The sequence below is a fragment of the Procambarus clarkii genome, chromosome 64 (assembly GCF_040958095.1).
Source record: "Procambarus clarkii isolate CNS0578487 chromosome 64, FALCON_Pclarkii_2.0, whole genome shotgun sequence".
Lineage (NCBI taxonomy): Eukaryota > Metazoa > Arthropoda > Malacostraca > Decapoda > Cambaridae > Procambarus > Procambarus clarkii.
This window is the reverse complement of record NC_091213.1, coordinates 2,419,483-2,439,098: the sequence shown is the minus strand read 5'-3', so window position 1 is coordinate 2,439,098 and position 19,616 is coordinate 2,419,483. Positions and strand designations below refer to the sequence as shown.

The 19,616-nt window shown below is 46.7% G+C and overlaps 1 protein-coding gene across 2 annotated transcripts; it reads left to right on the top strand.

Annotated features, from left to right (window-relative positions):
* The first annotated feature begins 2,561 nt into the window (after nt 1-2,561).
* Nucleotides 2,562-18,219, top strand: LOC123768908 (C-type lectin-like). 2 transcript variants are annotated; one of them, XM_045759704.2, is made up of 4 exons: nt 2,562-2,699; nt 7,656-7,851; nt 16,662-16,832; nt 16,983-18,219. In XM_045759704.2, the coding sequence occupies exons 2-4, from the start codon at nt 7,662-7,664 to the stop codon at nt 17,210-17,212; spliced, it is 591 nt and encodes a 196-aa protein (XP_045615660.1). In that variant the 5' UTR covers nt 2,562-2,699; nt 7,656-7,661; the 3' UTR covers nt 17,213-18,219. The 2 variants fall into 2 exon arrangements, with proteins under 2 accessions (XP_045615660.1, XP_045615659.1); XM_045759703.2 differs by having other exon boundaries at nt 7,656-7,863.
* Nucleotides 18,220-19,616: the final 1,397 nt, after the last annotated feature.

Sequence of the window (19,616 nt, the reverse complement as noted above, 5' to 3'; positions counted from 1 at the left end):
CACAGTGTATTGAACTTTGAGTACCTGGTAGAGCTAGGACTTATCTCCCCCCAAAAAGAACTAGGAATCAAAAGGCTGGCATACCGAAAGGGGAATTATGAACAGATGAGAAGTTTCCTAAGTGAAATACCTTGGGACACAGACCTCAGAGACAAGTCTGTACAGGGTATGATGGACTATGTTACCCAAAAGTGTCAGGAGGCAGTAAACAGGTTCATCCCGGCCCAAAGGGAAAAATCCGAGAAGCAACAGAAGAATCCCTGGTATAATAGGGCATGTATGGAAGCGAAGAAACTGAACAAAAGGGCGTGGAGGAACTTCCGGAATAACAGAACACCAGAAAGCAGAGAGAGATACCAGAGAACCAGGAATGAGTACGTCAGGGTGAGAAGAGAAGCAGAGAAAAATTTTGAAAATGATATAGCAAACAAAGCCAAGACCGAACCAAAGCTACTCCACAGTCACATCAGAAGGAAAACAACAGTGAAAGAACAGGTATTGAAACTTAGAACAGGCGAGGACAGGTATACAGAGAATGACAGAGAGGTGTGTGAGGAACTCAACAAGAGGTTCCAGGAGGTCTTCACAATAGAACAGGGTGAGGTCACTGTGCTAGGAGAAAGGGAGGTAAACCAGGCGGCCTTGGAGGAGTTCGAAATTACGAGAGAGGAGGTCAAGAGACACCTGCTGGATCTGGATGTTAGAAAGGCTGTTGGTCCAGATGGGATCTCACCATGGGTACTGAAAGAGTGTGCAGAGGCACTTTGCTTGCCACTCTCCATAGTGTATAGTAAGTCACTAGAGACGGGAGACCTACCAGAAATATGGAAGACGGCGAATGTGGTCCCAATATACAAAAAGGGCGACAGACAAGAGGCACTGAACTACAGGCCAGTGTCCTTGACTTGTATACCATGCAAGGTGATGGAGAAGATCGTGAGAAAAAACCTGGTAACACATCTGGAGAGAAGGGACTTCGTGACAAATCGCCAACATGGATTCAGGGAGGGTAAATCTTGCCTTACAGGCTTGATAGAATTCTACGATCAGGTGACACAGATTAAGCAAGAAAGAGAGGGCTGGGCGGACTGCATTTTCTTGGATTGTCGGAAAGCCTTTGACACAGTACCGCATAAGAGGCTGGTACATAAGCTGGAGAGACAGGCAGGTGTAGCTGGTAAGGTGCTCCAGTGGATAAGGGAGTATCTAAGCAATAGGAAGCAGAGAGTTACGGTGAGGGGTGAGACCTCCGATTGGCGTGAAGTCACCAGTGGAGTCCCACAGGGCTCTGTACTCGGTCCTATCTTGTTTCTGATATATGTAAATGATCTCCCGGAGGGTATCGATTCATTTCTCTCAATGTTTGCGGACGATGCTAAAATTAAGAGAAGGATTAAAACAGAAGAGGACTGTTTGAGGCTTCAAGAAGACCTAGACAAGCTGAAGGAATGGTCAAACAAATGGTTGTTAGAGTTTAACCCAACCAAATGTAATGTAATGAAGATAGGTGTAGGGAGCAGGAGGCCAGATACAAGGTATCATCTGGGAGAGGAAATTCTTCAGGAGTCAGAGAAGGAAAAAGACTTGGGGGTTGATATCACGCCAGACCTGTCTCCTGCAGCACATATCAAGCGGATAACATCAGCGGCATATGCCAGGCTGGCCAACATACGAACGGCATTCAGAAACTTGTGTAAAGAATCATTCAGAACTTTGTATACCACATATGTCAGGCCAATCCTGGAGTATGCAGCCCCAGCATGGAGTCCATATCTAGTCAAGGATAAGACTAAACTGGAAAAGGTTCAAAGGTTTGCCACCAGACTAGTACCCGAGCTGAGTGGTATGAGCTACGAGGAGAGACTACGGGAATTAAACCTCACTTCGCTGGAAGACAGAAGAGTTAGGGGGGACATGATCACCGCATTCAAGATTCTGAAGGGGATTGATAGGGTAGATAAAGACAGTCTATTTAACACAAGGGGAACACGCACAAGGGGACACAGGTGGAAACTGAATGCCCAAATGAGCCACAGAGATATTAGAAAGAAATTTTTTAGTGTCAGAGTGGTTGACAAATGGAATGCATTAGGAAGTGATGTGGTGGAGGCTGACTCCATACACAGATTCAAGTGTAGATATGACAGAGCCCGATAGGCTCATGAATCTGTACACCTGTTGATTGACGGTTGAGAGGCGGGACCAAAGAGCCAGAGCTCAACCCCCGCAAACACAACTAGGTGAGTACAACTAGGTGAGTACAGACAGAGACAGACAGACAGACAGACAGACAGACAGACAGACAGACAGACAGACAGACAGACAGACAGACAGACAGACAGACAGACAGACAGACAGACAGACAGACGGGGTTGGAAACCGATAGGGAAAGAGAAATGCTTGAAATTCTAAACAATCCTCCCTGAGGTCATTCAGTAAATGTATCATCACAACACAGCCTCGTGTGTCATCACAACACAACCTCGAATGTTATGAAACACAACCTTGAGTAACACCACAACACAGCCTTTACCAGGCATCATAACACAGCCTTGAAAGGTGCAAACAACAGCAGAAAAGCGTTTACAATGAAGGGAAGAGTTTCCGAGAGCATCAGTCAGCTGCCGGACACACCGGAGGCTTGAAGGTCTACTGCGACCAGCAGGAGCATCAGGAACCTCTTGATCCAGTCCTCTTCGGTAGGTTATGTTCAAGACTCGTTCTGGCACTTATGATCACTCCTTCAGACGCCGCCATTTTGCGGCTCGTATCTTAAACTATATAGTTCTTCGCCGCTCTTATTCAAGTTCCTCGCCGCTCTAATTCTAGTTCCTCGCCGCTCTTATTCTAGTTCCTCGCCGCTCTTATTCTAGTTCCTCGCCGCTCTAATTCTAGTTCCTCGCCGCTCTTATTCTAGTTCCTCGCCGCTCTTATTCTAGTTCCTCGCCGCTCTTATTCTAGTTCCTCACCGCTCTTATTCTAGTTCCTCGCTTCTCTTATTCTAGTTCCTCACCGCTCTTATTCTAGTTCCTCGCCGCTCTTATTCTAGTTCCTCGCCGCTCCTATTCTAGTTCTTCGCCGCTCTTATTCAAGTTCCTCACCGCTCTTATTCTAGTTCCTCGCTTCTCTTATTCTAGTTCCTCGCCGCTCTTATTCTAGTTCCTCGCCGCTCTTATTCTAGTTCCTCGCCGCTCTTATTCTAGTTCCTCGCCGCTCCTATTCTAGTTCTTCGCCGCTCTTATTCAAGTTCCTCACCGCTCTTATTCTAGTTCCTCGCTTCTCTTATTCTAGTTCCTCGCCGCTCTTATTCTAGTTCCTCGCCGCTCTTATTCTAGTTCCTCGCCGCTCTTATTCTAGTTCCTCGCCGCTCCTATTCTAGTTCTTCGCCGCTCTTATTCAAGTTCCTCACCGCTCTTATTCTAGTTCCTCGCTTCTCTTATTCTAGTTCCTCGCCGCTCTTATTCTAGTTCCTCGCCGCTCTTATTCTAGTTCCTCGCCGCTCTTATTCTAGTTCCTCGCCGCTCTTATTCTAGTTCCTCGCCGCTCTTATTCTAGTTCCTCGCCGCTCTTATTCTAGTTCCTCGCCGCTCTTATTCTACTTCCTCGCCGCTCTTATTCAAGTTCCTCGCTGCTCTTATTCTAGTTCCTCGCCGCTCTTATTCTAGTTCCTCGCCGCTCTTATTCTAGTTCCTCGCCGCTCTTATTCTAGTTCCTCGCCGCTCTTATTCTAGTTCCTCGCCGCTCTTATTCTAGTTCCTCGCCGCTCTAATTCTAGTTCCTCGCCGCTCTTATTCTAGATCCTCGCCGCTCTAATTCTAGTTCCTCGCCGCTCTTATTCTAGTTCCTCGCCGCTCTAATTCTAGTTCCTCGCCGCTCTTATTCTAGTTCCTCGCCGCTCTTATTCTAGTTCCTCGCCGCTCTTATTCTAGTTCCTCGCCGCTCTTATTCTAGTTCCTCGCCGCTCTTATTCTAGTTCCTCGCCGCTCTTATTCTAGTTCCTCGCCTGCTCTTATTCTAGTTCCTCGCCGCTCTTAATTCTAGTTCCTCGCCGCTCTTATTCTAGTTCCTCGCCGCTCTTATTCTAGTTCCTCGCCGCTCTTATTCTAGTTCCTCGCTGCTCTTATTCTAGTTCCTCGCCGCTCTTATTCTAGTTCCTCGCCGCTCTTATTCTAGTTCCTCGCCGCTCTTATTCTAGTTCCTCGCCGCTCTTATTCTAGTTCCTCGCCGCTCTTATTCTAGTTCCTCGCCGCTCTTATTCTAGTTCCTCGCCGCTCTTATTCTAGTTCCTCGCCGCTCTTATTCTAGTTCCTCGCCGCTCTTATTCTAGTTCCTCGCCGCTCTTATTCTAGTTCCTCGCCGCTCTTATTCTAGTTCCTCGCCGCTCTTATTCTAGTTCCTCGCCGCTCTTATTCTAGTTCCTCGCCGCTCTTATTCTAGTTCCTCGCCGCTCTTATTCTAGTTCCTCGCCGCTCTTATTCAAGTTCCTCGCCGCTCTTATTCTAGTTCCTCGCCGCTCTTATTCAAGTTCCTCGCCGCTCTTATTCTAGTTCCTCGCCGCTCTTATTCTAGGTCCTCGCCGCTCTTATTCTAGTTCCTCGCCGCTCTTATTCTAGTTCCTCGCCGCTCTTATTCTAGTTCCTCGCCGCTCTTATTCTAGTTCCTCGCCGCTCTTATTCTAGTTCCTCGCCGCTCTTATTCTAGTTCCTCGCCGCTCTTATTCTAGTTCCTCGCCGCTCTTATTCTAGTTCCTCGCCGCTCTTATTCTAGTTCCTCGCCGCTCTTATTCTAGTTCCTCGCCGCTCTTATTCTAGTTCCTCGCCGCTCTTATTCTAGTTCCTCGCCGCTCTTATTCAAGTTCCTCGCCGCTCTTATTCTAGTTCCTCGCCGCTCTTATTCAAGTTCCTCGCCGCTCTTATTCTAGTTCCTCGCCGCTCTTATTCTAGTTCCTCGCCGCTCTTATTCTAGTTCCTCGCCGCTCTTATTCTAGTTCCTCGCCGCTCTTATTCTAGTTCCTCGCCGCTCTTATTCTAGTTCCTCGCCGCTCTTATTCTAGTTCCTCGCCGCTCTTATTCTAGTTCCTCGCCGCTCTTATTCTAGTTCCTCGCCGCTCTTATTCAAGTTCCTCGCCGCTCTTATTCTAGTTCCTCGCCGCTCTTATTCAAGTTCCTCGCCGCTCTTATTCTAGTTCCTCGCCGCTCTTATTCTAGTTCCTCGCCGCTCTTATTCTAGTTCCTCGCCGCTCTTATTCTAGTTCCTCGCCGCTCTTATTCTAGTTCCTCGCCGCTCTTATTCTAGTTCCTCGCCGCTCTTATTCTAGTTCCTCGCCGCTCTTATTCTAGTTCCTCGCCGCTCTTATTCTAGTTCCTCGCCGCTCTTATTCTAGTTCCTCGCCGCTCTTATTCTAGTTCCTCCCACCACAGTTGGCTGCCTTCCTCTGTACACCACAGTTGGCTGCCTTCCTCTGTACGCCACAGTTGGCTGCCTTCCTCTGTACACCACAGTTGGCTGCCTTCCTCTGTACACCACAGTTGGCTGCCTTCCTTTTTACGCCTCAGTTTGCTGCCTTCCTCTGTACACCACAGTTTGCTGCCTTCCTCTGTACGCCACAGTTGGCTGCCTTCCTCTGTACGCCACAGTTGGCTGCCTTCCTCTGTACACCACAATTGGCTGCCTTCCTCTGTACGCCACAGTTGGCTGCCTTCCTCTGTACGCCTCAGTTGGCTGCCTTCCTCTGTACACCACAGCTGGCTGCCTTCCTCTGTACACCACAGCTGGCTGCCTTCCTCTGTACGCCATAGCTGGCTGCCTTCCTCTGTACACCACAGTTGGCTGCCTTCCTCTGTACACCACAGTTGGCTGCCTTCCTCTGTACGCCACAGTTGGCTGCCTTCCTCTGTACGCCACAGTTGGCTGCCTTCCTCTGTACACCACAGTTGGCTCCCTTCCTTTTTACGCCTCAGTTTGCTGCCTTCCTCTGTACACCACAGTTTGCTGCCTTCCTCTGTACGCCACAGTTGGCTGCCTTCCTTTTTACGTCTCAGTTTGCTGCCTTCCTCTGTACACCACAGTTGGCTGCCTTCCTCTGTACGCCACAGTTGGCTGCCTTCCTCTGTACGCCACAGTTGGCTGCCTTCCTCTGTACACCACAATTGGCTGCCTTCCTCTGTACGCCACAGTTGGCTGCCTTCCTCTGTACGCCTCAGTTGGCTGCCTTCCTCTGTACACCACAGCTGGCTGCCTTCCTCTGTACGCCATAGCTGGCTGCCTTCCTCTGTACGCCACAGTTGGCTGCCTTCCTCTGTACGCCACAGCTGGCTGCCTTCCTCTGTACGCCACAGCTGGCTGCCTTCCTCTGTACGTCACAGTTGGCTGCCTTCCTCTGTACGCCACCGCTGGCTGCCTTCCTCTGTACGCCATAGCTGGCTGCCTTCCTCTGTACGCCACAGTTGGCTGCCTTCCTCTGTACGCCACAGCTGGCTGCCTTCCTCTGTACGCCACAGCTGGCTGCCTTCCTCTGTACGCCACAGCTGGCTGCCTTCCTCTGTACGCCACAGCTGGCTGCCTTCCTCTGTACGCCACAGCTGGCTGCCTTCCTCTGTACGCCACAGTTGGCTGCCTTCCTCTGTACGCCACAGTTGGCTGCCTTCCTCTGTACGCCACAGTTGGCTGCCTTCCTCTGTACGCTACAGTTGGCTGCCTTCCTCTGTACGCCACAGTTGGCTGCCTTCCTTTGTACGCCACAGTTGGCTGCCTTCCTCTGTACGCCACAGTTGGCTGCCTTCCTGTGTACGCCACAGCTGGCTGCCTTCCTTTGTACGCCACAGTTGGCTGCCTTCCTTTGTACGCCACAGTTGGCTGCCTTCCTCTGTACGCCACAGTTGGCTGCCTTCCTGTGTACGCCACAGTTGGCTGCCTTCCTCTGTACGCTACAGTTGGCTGCCTTCCTCTGTACGCCACAGTTGGCTGCCTTCCTCTGTACGCTACAGTTGGCTGCCTTGCTCTGTACGCCACTGTTGGCTGCCTTCCTCTGTACGCCACTGTTGGCTGCCTACCTCTGTACTCCACAGTTGGCTGCCTTGCTCTGTACGCCACTGTTGGCTGCCTTCCTCTGTACGCCACTGTTGGCTGCCTACCTCTGTACGCCACAGTTAGCTGCCTTCCTCTGTACGCCACAGTTGGCTGCCTTTCTCTGTACGCCATAGTTGGCTGTCTTCCTCTGTACACCACAGTTGGCTGCCCTCCTCCCACGCCACAGTTGGCTGCCTTCCTCTGTACGCCACAGTTGGCTGCCTTCCTCTGTACGCCACAGTTGGCTGCCTTCCTCTGTACACCACAGTTGGCTGCCCTCCTCCCACGCCACAGTTGGCTGCCTTCCTCTGTACGCCACAGTTGGCTGCCTTCCTCTGTACGCCACAGTTGGCTGCCTTCCTCTGTACACCACAGTTGGCTGCCTTCCTCTGTACACCACAGTTGGCTGCCCTCCTCCCACGCCACAGTTGGCTGCCTTCCTCTGTACGCCTCACTATGGAGACAGTCGTCACCCTCTGCATTAACTCCACATGTATACATATGTAACTTTGCCAAATATTACAGAGGAGGAATACATAACTATTTGTTAAATAATTGGTAAATTAAAGTTACTTAATGTGTTTTAGTGTATAATGGCGGGAGCAATGATGGCGTCAGTGGGGCGGCTGCTGGTGGCGGGCGTCCTGGTGGCGGGCCTCCTGGTGGCGGGCCTTCAGGGTGTCCTCGCCGTTCAGAGCACCGCGTCGACGCCCGGCGGAGGCCCCGGAGAGTACGCCGAGGCCTGGACGGAGATAGCCAACGTTCAGAACTGCAGTTACACAGGTACCCATACAGGTACAGTTGTGGTTAACCAGGATAACATGTTGATCAGACCACACACTAGAAGGTGAAGGGACGACGACGTTTCGGTCCGTCCTGGACTATTCTCAAGTCGACTTGAGAATGGTCCAGGACGGACCGAAACGTCGTTGTCGTCCCTTCACCTTCTAGTGTGTGGTCTGGTCAACATACTTTAGCCACGTTATTGTGACTCATCGACAGCATAACATGATTATATTTATTATATACATTTATCATCAATCAGAAAGAAGTCATGTTCATAAACAGACGAACAGGAAACTCGTTTCAAATCTTCCCAAACTCTCAATATCTTGTCCACCTTCCATTGCTGTTTATAACCTGCTTCAACCTCTGAGACATTGAGGTGACGTGGTTGTAGATTACCTGCGGATTACAGAGCCACAAGATCCCAGCACCGCTCCTGTGCCAGGTAAGTCCACTATGGGCTCACCATAGCCCGTGCTACTTGCTCCACTCCTGTGCCAGGTAAGTCCACTATGGGCTCACCATAGCCCGTGCTACTTGCCCCACTCCTGTGCCAGGTAAGTCCACTATGGGCTCACCATAGCCCGTGCTACTTGTCCCACTCCTGTGCCAGGTAAGTCCACTATGGGCTCACCATAGCCCGTGCTACTTGCTCCACTCCTGTGCCAGGTAAGTCACGGGCTCGCCATAGCCCGTGCTACTTGGAACTTGTTCCGAGTAGCTTAATCTATAACAACAACAGAGCCACAACTGCCAGTCGGCCAGCGTGTGGTGAAGCCGCCGTTGGTGGGGTCGCTCCCGCCTCGGCTCCCAGTTACTAACTATATTCCCCCATACATTCTCTATGGGTCCATATCGCAGCCTTTGTTGGGCCACTTGAGGAGCTCAGTATTGCGTTCTTCAGCAAACCATCGTCTGATAATGTCAGTAAGTTCTCCTACACCGAATACATGTATCCACCTCCATACATTGCACGATATATAACCACTCCTGACGATTTCATATATAAACTGTTGTTCATATGATGTGTTGTTGGGACGCCAGCAGTGTAATCTGCCATTAGTTGCTGACGTGAGTGTCCTCTCATGACTGAAGACTATGCGGGCCCAGTAATCTTCACTGATTACCCAGTAATTCAAGATCTGACAAAAGTCAATCTTGCTGCTCTATAGTACTCTTAAGTTTACCTTTTTTGGCGGGAATCCAGTGGTTCCCTCTAGTTCCTCTAGAGGGGTGATGGATGTCTGCACCACGAAGGTGGTCTCACACTGTGCGTCGACTCTAATCCCTATTGTAATCTAATACCTGTTCTTCCCTGATGGCAACAGCCATTCATAAAGGGAGACTGACGGTTGCATTCAAGGAACAGATGGTCTTCTTCAGAAGAGGTTTTTCTTGGTCCACCAAAGTGACGTTTGTCGTTCAAGTCCCTGGGTTCTTCCCACCGCCCCGCCACAGTCGAACAGTTGGCTTTGTAATTATTACAACTTGGAGTCTGTTTGGGTTGAACAAGGTATAGGAGTACCATTTAAAGGGTAGGATGGGCCCGGCCCCCAGGGAAGCAGTTCCCAACAATAAATACATAAATATGGTCTGCAGTCTAGAACAGATCACCTAACCCTAATCAAGAGGGGTTACCTTACCTTGAGGTAAGGTAACCCCTTGAGGTAAGGTAACCCCTTGAGGTAAGGTGGGGTGATGCAAACTCCCGGTAAATATGTTACCTAATTTATTATAACCCTAAACCCCCCCAAGTACAACAGAATACTTCACCACCTCTACCTTACGTCACCTCTCTGACCCCACACAGGCAGAAGACGAGATTCACATACAGCAAACTAGAGGTAGTCTACGATTCCTTAAGGGACAATTTACCTTAACCTAAATAATTATAATTATATCAGGCATGTGTTCACTGGATCTAGATACAGGTTATGACCAGCGAATACAGACAAGGTTACACTTAGAACACGTGGTGGCACGTAGTAGTGGTACTTAACTTATTTATAAAACTTAAGAAGTAGAGCAGAAGGGGACGTCCAGACTGGCCCAACGTCGCGAACACAAGAGGCTGAAATTATTGTCACCACGTGGCTGGTTGCCTGGCTTGATCAGCTGATCGTACTCTCTAATACAACATTTAATTGTCATCATTCAATTCTAAGTATAAATATATCATCATTAGATTTACAATACACTACACCAAGTATCATCACAGTGTAATTAAAAAGCTAGGAGCATCAAAATACTCTTACGTCTGGCAAGGACGCAATCGCCCGCCATTTACAAATTTAGTAACAAATCTTGTGTATAAAACTACCAGACAATTAACACTCCTTCTTATACAAGCCTATCTAAAAACTCTAATTTATAAAACAATTTTCCAACATATAATCTCAACACATTCAGGGCCTATCAAAGTAACATGCATACGTGAAGGGTCTCTATTTCATCTATATGTAAACAATAACAAATGCCATACGATCCTGGGTCCATCTGCCACAGTACAGTACTGGGCCCAGGGTCGTAACAGTAATTCCAAGTTCTCCAGCGATGGCGGCGATTGACATGCCTCTCTCAATCACTCTCTCATAGCAACTATTGCCCCTCGTTGACATAGCCTCTCATCCCTGGAGTTCATCCCTGATAAAGAGTCTGCACTCTGGAGTTGACTCGTGGATTGGTCTGGGGAGAGTGAAGGGCTCACATTCCTTCACCCGAACGACGATTTCCGCTATAGTTTGATGGTTAAACAGCCATTGTAGGAAACTGGCTTGTTTTTAGAAGCACTAGTTTGTCGAATAGCATACTTCATCATGTAGTCCATGTTGAGTATAAGATATTCATCACATGACAACGAATTACTCGCGTAATATGACCAGACATTCCACATGTCTTACCTTGCGTAAGGCTAGGTAAATGTCTGCCATATTAATAACGTAAGTGTCTTTGTGGCTCTGTCTGTTTCTCTCTCTCGCGTAATTATTTGCTCAACTATGCATACTATTACATAATTAATTAGGAAATTAAATACATTAATTTAATAATAGTAGTTCTCAGGAATATAATACACATTACATAGACCCTATTCATTTCACTTTGTCTTCCAGCTGTCAAAGTAAACAATGATAATGAATAATAATACTTTATGATTCTCCCGCCAATTTCTGATATTGATATTTAATTAGTTTTTGATACCATTATTCGTCTAAAGTATATCAACTATATTCACAAATGTAAATGTTTGCAAACTACTTTTAACTTGTCCTGCCGGAAACGTTTTGCGTAATAGTGGCTTTAGGCTTTGTATGTACTATCTCTATCTATAAATCTATCAATTTTTGTATAACCTCTTGTATGTATGTACTTTACCTGAATAAACATTTGAATTTGAATTTGAAAACTTGAAAAAAACGGTTTGTGTTGACTGACGGCCAACGACGACGGTCAAGGGAGCGTTGTGTGTGACGCCACGTCGTCTCTGCCTCACTCAGGCAAATGCCAAAACGTAAAATTATCATCCGTTATATAATTTACACAACAGGTAAAAAAAACTCTTTTGCACAAAAGTAGAGCCGTTTCCCCTTTTCACTAATGCACATATATTAATTTTTATTCATAGCTCTACACTATTTTCCTTTCGATAGCAGTGTGAATTATGTAAACTGGTGTGTGGTTTTTTTGACCAATGAAACTCATCGTTATAAAGTGCCTAATCATTCATAATCTAATTCATTACTACAACAACAGACGCGGCGTTGCCATTTTGCACGTTCCACGAAACCGAGGAGTAATTAAGGAATCCAGCCCGTCCTCATAAACAAAGATCCAAAAGTGATTCCATGCACCCGCCAAACCCCCTGTTTATGAATGAAAAACGATTTACACACGACTCACAACTTATTTCATTCGAACACTTCCGGAACAAGTGCTTCACTGACGACTTGTGTTCGAACCACAACGCTGTAAATGCTTCACCCACGTACTACAAATACAAATAATCGCCAACAGAACCTAAACACCTAACCTAACCTATGCCTAAATATACACAACATGCTAATATATATTATAATAATAATTTTTATTTGAGAACATTCCCGTTTTGAATGAACAGCATGTTCAAATTTATGAATGCGTCTGTGGGGTCGACCGCTGGATGGAATGAATTTGGTGTGGGATGTAGTTGCATAATCGCCAACAGAACCTAATCACCTAAACTAACCTAGCCTAACTATACATAGAACTTTTATGTATAATAATATTAATTTATATAAAACAAAACAATATTTAATACACAGTCTGCAGACTTAACACTTCTCTTGTGTTAAGTCTAAAGAAGACTTCTCTTTGTGTCTAAAGAACACAAGAGAAGTGTTAAGTCTGCAGACACTAACAATGCTCTCTTCTGTCATGTGAAGGATTCTAATCATCCCATTGATTGGTCTTCCTCCAACATAATCTTTCCTGCCTCTACTCTACACAGACGCCGTCTTGTAGAATCGGCTCTTATACACAATGTACCCAACATGAACTTGAGTCCTGGCTTTGTTGCTGTGGACTCTTCCCTTTCACAGTATATACTCAAATGCTCTAATCTTTCTAACAAACGTGACTTAACATAATCTTACCCTTCCATTTATCTTTCTTTCTTTTTCCTTTTCTTTCTCTCTTCTCTCTGTTCATTGTTTTCTCTTACGTTTCCTTGCTATCTTCTTATTCCTATTACTATCCCCTTCTCATTCGGTGGTCATTCCCATACGAGGAGCTGCCTCGTATGGGCCAATGGGCCTTCTGCAGTTCTTATTCCTACTACTATCCCCTCTACTACACCTTACCATTCGTACCTTTTGCCTTGCTCCTCACGTCTCTCTCTTGCCTATTTATTGCCTGCATCACCACCATCTAGTCCAAAAAGAGACATCTCCCGTCACGCAGGGTGCAGTCGCACCTCCACAGATCTCCAGTATCAGCTCTTGATACTGGTAATGGCTCAAAAGGGCCACCACTTACGGGCTATTCATGCCCAAGCCACCTTTTGGGTGGCTTAATCTTCTCTCTCTCTCTCGTTTGTCCACCGTCTGGTCACCATTTGGTCCGGGAGACATCTCCCGTCACGCAGGGTGCAGTCGCACCTCCACAGATCTCCAGTATCATCTATTGATACTGGTGATGGCTCAAAAGGGCCACCACTTACGAGCTATTCATGCCCGTGCCACCTTTTGGGTTGCTTCATCTTCATCTTAACACATTCATAAGGGAGACATCTCCCGTCACGCAGGGTGCAGTCGCACCTCCACAGATCTCCAGTATCAGCTCTTGATACTGGTAATGGCTTAAAAGGGCCACCACTTACGGGCTATTCATGCCCGTGCCACCTTTTGGGTGGCTTAATCTTCATCAATCATCTGTCATCGAAACCTCCACAGATCTCCAGTATCAGCTCTTGATACTGGTAATGGCTTAAAATGGCCACCACTTACGGGCTATTCATGCCCGTGCCACCTTTTGGGTGGCTTAATCTTTATCAATCAATCAATCAATCCCTCATCCACACCGCTCCTTTGCGAGGTAAGTCCACTACGGGCTCCCATAGCCTGTGCTACTTGCCCCGCTCCTGTGCCAGGTAAGTTTTACGGGCTCACCATAGCCCGTGCTACTTAGAACTTGTTCCGAGTAGCTGAATCTATAATAACAACAACAACTCCCTCATCACACGGGAGACATCTCCCGTCACGCAGGGTGCAGTTGCACCTCCACAGATCTCCAGTATCATCTATTGATACTGGTAATGGCACTTACGGGCTATTCATGCCCGTGCTACCTTTTGGGTGGCTTAATCTCCATCAATCAATCACCTTTTAGTGTGTGGTCTGGTCAACATACTTCAGCCACGTTATTGTGACTCATCGCCTGCACCACTAGAGTGTGTTCAACATCACTGGAAGGTGTTCAACACCACTGGAAGGTGTTCGACACCACTGGAAGGTGTTCGACACCACTGGAAGGTGTTCGACACCACTGGAAGGTGTTCGACACCACTGGAAGGTGTTCGACACCACTGGAAGGTGTTCGACACCACTGGAAGGTGTTCGACACCACTGGAAGGTGTTCGACACCACTGGAAGGTGTTCGACACCACTGGAAGGTGTTCGACACCACTGGAAGGTGTTCGACACCACTGGAAGGTGTTCGACACCACTGGAAGGTGTTCGACACCACTGGAAGGTGTTCGACACCACTGGAAGGTGTTCGACACCACTGGATGGTGTTCGACACCACTGGAAGGTGTTCGACACCACTGGAAGGTGTTCGACACCACTGGATGGTGTTCGACACCACTGGATGGTGTTCGACACCACTGGAAGGTGTTCGACACCACTGGATGGTGTTCGACACCACTGGAAGGTGTTCGACACCACTGGAAGGTGTTCGACACCACTGGAAGGTGTTCGACACCACTGGAAGGTGTTCGACACCACTGGAAGGTGTTCGACACCACTGGAAGGTGTTCGACACCACTGGAAGGTGTTCGACACCACTGGAAGGTGTTCGACACCACTGGAAGGTGTTCGACACCACTGGAAGGTGTTCGACACCACTGGAAGGTGTTCGACACCACTGGAAGGTGTTCGACACCACTGGAAGGTGTTCGACACCACTGGAAGGTGTTCGACACCACTGGAAGGTGTTCGACACCACTGGAAGGTGTTCAACACCACTGGAAGGTGTTCAACACCACTGGAAGGTGTTCAACACCACTGGAAGGTGTTCAACACCACTGGAAGGTGTTCAACACCACTGGAAGGTGTTCAACACCACTGGAAGGTGTTCAACACCACTGGAAGGTGTTCAACACCACTGGAAGGTGTTCAACACCACTGGAAGGTGTTCAACACCACTGGAAGGTGTTCAACACCACTGGAAGGTGTTCAACACCACTGGAAGGTGTTCAACACCACTGGAAGGTGTTCAACACCACTGGAAGGTGTTCAACACCACTGGAAGGTGTTCAACACCACTGGAAGGTGTTCAACACCACTGGAAGGTGTTCAACACCACTGGAAGGTGTTCAACACCACTGGAAGGTGTTCAACACCACTGGAAGGTGTTCAACACCACTGGAAGGTGTTCAACACCACTGGAAGGTGTTCAACACCACTGGAAGGTGTTCAACACCACTGGAAGGTGTTCAACACCACTGGAAGGTGTTCAACACCACTGGAAGGTGTTCAACACCACTGGAAGGTGTTCAACACCACTGGAAGGTGTTCAACACCACTGGAAGGTGTTCAACACCACTGGAAGGTGTTCAACACCACTGGAAGGTGTTCAACACCACTGGAAGGTGTTCAACACCACTGGAAGGTGTTCAACACCACTGGAAGGTGTTCAACACCACTGGAAGGTGTTCAACACCACTGGAAGGTGTTCAACACCACTGGAAGGTGTTCAACACCACTGGAAGGTGTTCAACACCACTGGAAGGTGTTCAACACCACTGGAAGGTGTTCAACACCACTGGAAGGTGTTCAACACCACTGGAAGGTGTTCAACACCACTGGAAGGTGTTCAACACCACTGGAAGGTGTTCAACACCACTGGAAGGTGTTCAACACCACTGGAAGGTGTTCAACACCACTGGAAGGTGTTCAACACCACTGGAAGGTGTTCAACACCACTGGAAGGTGTTCAACACCACTGGAAGGTGTTCAACACCACTGGAAGGTGTTCAACACCACTGGAAGGTGTTCAACACCACTGGAAGGTGTTCAACACCACTGGAAGGTGTTCAACACCACTGGAAGGTGTTCAACACCACTGGAAGGTGTTCAACAACACTGGAAGGTGTTCAACACCACTGGAAGGTGTTCAACACCACTGGAAGGTGTTCAACAACACTGGAAGGTGTTCAACACCACTGGAAGGTGTTCAACATCACTGGAAGGTGTTCAACATCACTGGAAGGTGTTCAACAACACTGGAAGGTGTTCAACATCACTGGAAGGTGTTCAACAACACTGGAAGGTGTTCAACATCACTGGAAGGTGTTCAACATCACTGGAAGGTGTTCAACATCACTGGAAGGTGTTCAACATCACTGGAAGGTGTTCAACATCACTGGAAGGTGTTCAACAACACTGGAAGGTGTTCAACATCACTGGAAGGTGTTCAACAACACTGGAAGGTGTTCAACATCACTGGAAGGTGTTCAACACATTCTTCAACGCTGTTTTCAAACGAGGTTTACGTGGGAGTTTCAGAGTCCAAACTTTACCAATTTAAATATGGGACTGGAAATAGGGTTGTTGATCTCTGGAACAGTTCACCGAGTATAGCATGATTGACGGAGGGTCGTAGCCTCCTGTGGAACACCTCCTCGCGTGTATATGGCAAGCTATCCTGACTAATGGTACTATTAATAACAATTATAGCTAGTAGTCGAGATAGTATGTAAGAACTGAGGTAATAGCTAGTAGTGCATAAATTCTTAGTTTTGCTTCAGGAAAGATCTATGCGTGATCAAAGAACGATGCAGTTATGAGCTACAAGCAAATTAATAACAAAAAATATTCATGACATTAAAAATTAATATTAATCACAAAGAATACGCATTAATATTAATTTAAGCAATGGCGCACAAGGAAATAACAACAATGTGATATATCGATATATCTACAATTGAAATGTTTGGAGCAGGCCGGTGGGATGGAAGGTCTGGGATGACCCGGGATGCTGCTTCCATCCCATCGACCTGCTGCAAAGATTTTATCTTAGATGATGATCATTTGAACGTTTATGTCTACCAGGTGGCAGCTGCCCCGCTCCCTACGTGAGGCTGCTGGGAGGCGAGTGCTTGTTCGTCAGCAAGCACGCCCTCTCCTGGCTCCAGGCCCGCGAGCACTGCAAGGGACTCATGGGCGACCTGGCCACACCCAAGAATCTCTTCATCCTCAAGAACTACATTATCCACAACCCTGGTTTGTGTCACCCCTTGGGTTAACTGTGCATCTACCTGTACTATGCTCTTACAAGATATCTTGACTTGTTTGTGTTTTTTAGAGTCAGCTACCTGGAACAAAGTGAGCCCGTAGTGGACTTGTATCTTGACTTAGTATTGACTCACACAGATTACAGTGGCATTTCGGCAGTGTTCCTGGGAGGCAGGAAGTATCAGGGTCGCTGGTGGTGGTTGGACGGAAGGCAGATTTCATCCGAAGACTTCGCTGAGGGCGAACCCAACAACTATTTTGGGAGAGAAGACTGCATCGACTTACGCCTCAGCAGGCATCCGATGTTGAACGATAACAAATGCAATTCCCCCACGCCCTTCGTGTGCCGGTACTGCGACTTCGAGTGAGGCCGCTCACTAGCAACACGTCTCTCATTCTTTCCCGCTCTCACTTTCCAGTTTATGTCACTGCTTACCTCTGTACGTTGGTATTGAACTAAGTGCATGAGGCATTCAGTTGCTACCATCTTTGCTTGTGATCTCCTAATCAGACACCGTTGCCCACTTTGTGTATATTCAGTCAGTTCTTGTCTGACAACAGTACAGTCATTAATGACACAGACGCTGGTAGCTTCATCACTGTGAATAGTTGCGATGACTAACCATCCTGTGTGATGGGGATTTTTTAGCATCACGTAGCTACCTTTTTGACACACTGTACTCCCCTTCATATAGCCTAGGGCAGCTGCACAAATACAGATGTACCTAATGTATTAATAATAAAAAAAGTGATGAACAACCAGCCTGTGATGAATAACCAACCTGTGATGAACAACTAGCCTCAGGAATCCTTCCTTAACACCTGTTTAACAGTTAAGTTTGTCACAACTTCAACAGTCGTCCAATAATGCCAGTACTCCGTAGTAACTATATTTCCCGGACGTACACAAATCAACTGAAGTAGCCAAAATAAGTTCACGTAGTGATAATTTGGTAGAGGGCGTGAGGAAAAAAAGCAACAACCAAATCAAAACGTTGCTAGGCTTAGTATAGACATATATATATACTAAATTAGGCCTAAGGTGGCGTACGCTAGGCTTAGGATTGCTTATTTTAGGCAAAGGACAGTTTTAGCTCTACTTTTTGGCATGTCAAAATGTGATTTTTTTTTGGTAGAAGACGCCATTATACGCTCAACCATTATAGTTGGTATAACGTTTATAATTTTTGGAGGATGGGTTGGAGAAATTATCTGTTCAGTGTATGAAGTATTAACAAGGTGAGTGTCCTTAAGGTTTACATAAATGAATACATATGATTTTTTTGATGATGGTAAATATGTATTTAAGACCCCATATCCATCCTGTGGGCGATTGTGAAACTATTATAGAGATATGAATAAAGAGATAAAATAATAGAGATTTGAATAAAAAACCAATTCTCCTATCCAATGACGATGGTGTGCTTTCGGCCTCAGACACTGCTATTGAATTCAATAGGTTCTTTTCATCCATTGGGACATCCCTTGCTCATGATATTCCATCCTCACTTACTAATATTAAAGACTACCTTACAGGTAACTATCCAGAGTCTCCTGTACCTAGCTCCCGCTAATTCCTCTGATGTTAATGAGGTAATCCTTTCCCTTAAAACTAAGTCAAGCGCCCTTGATGAGATAGAATCTCTAATTTACAAAAAAAAACACCAGATTTCTAGCTCCTGCCATTGCACTGCTCTTCAACAAGTCACTTGAACTCCAAACCTTTCCAGATATTCTAAAAAAAAAGCGAGGGTAACCCGTCCATAAATGTGGTGATCTCACTGATGTCAACAAATACAGACCTATCTCAATTCTGCCAACTTTGTCAAAAATATTTGAAAAGCTAATCTACAAGCAGCTTTACTCATATCTAGCCAGACTCAATATACCTAGCTCTTGCCAATATGGTTTCAGACCCAATAAAAGCACTAACGATGCACTTATTATTATGATTAACTTGATACATACAGTTCTTGATAAAAATGAGTTCCCTGTTGGGTTGTTTGTGGACCTGCGTAAGGCTTTTGACACTGTCAACCACCAAAACCTTCTTCTTAAATTACAACATTATGGAGTCAGAGGACACTCCCTCCAATACCTTCAGTCTTACCTTACTGACAGGCTCCAGTATTTTTCTGTGAATAATCCCATTTCTCCCATCCTACCCATCAACATTGGTGTTCCACAGGGCAGCATACTTGGCCCTCTCCTCTTTCTTATCTACATTAATGACCTTCCAAATGCCTCCCAACACCTCAAACCAATCTTATTTGCTGATGACAACTTTCATTTTCTCCAGTCCTGACCCCCCTTGCTCTAATTGTCACTGTGAATACTGAACTAAATAAAGTCCATCTTTGGCTAACTACTAGCAAACTCACCCTTAACATTGACAAAGCTTTCTATATTTTGTTTGGTAATAAATCCTCAAATGAAATTAATGTAAGAATAAGCAATATACAAATCAGTAGTAAAGTTGATGGTAAATTCCTTGGTGTCCTTATTAATAACAAGCTGAATTTCCAGGGACATTTTAAATATAGCAAAAAAAAGTTTCTTAAACTGTTGGCATTCTTTCTAAGATCAGCTATTATGTACCTCGCCCTGCCCTGGTGACGCTCTATTACTCCCTCATCTTTCCTTATCTCAACTATGGTATTTGTGCTTGGGGTTCTACTATCCAAAATCATTTACGTCCTCTAATCACTCAACACAAAGCTGCTATTAGGACAATATCTAACTCTGGCCCCAGACATCACTCGGTACCCCTAC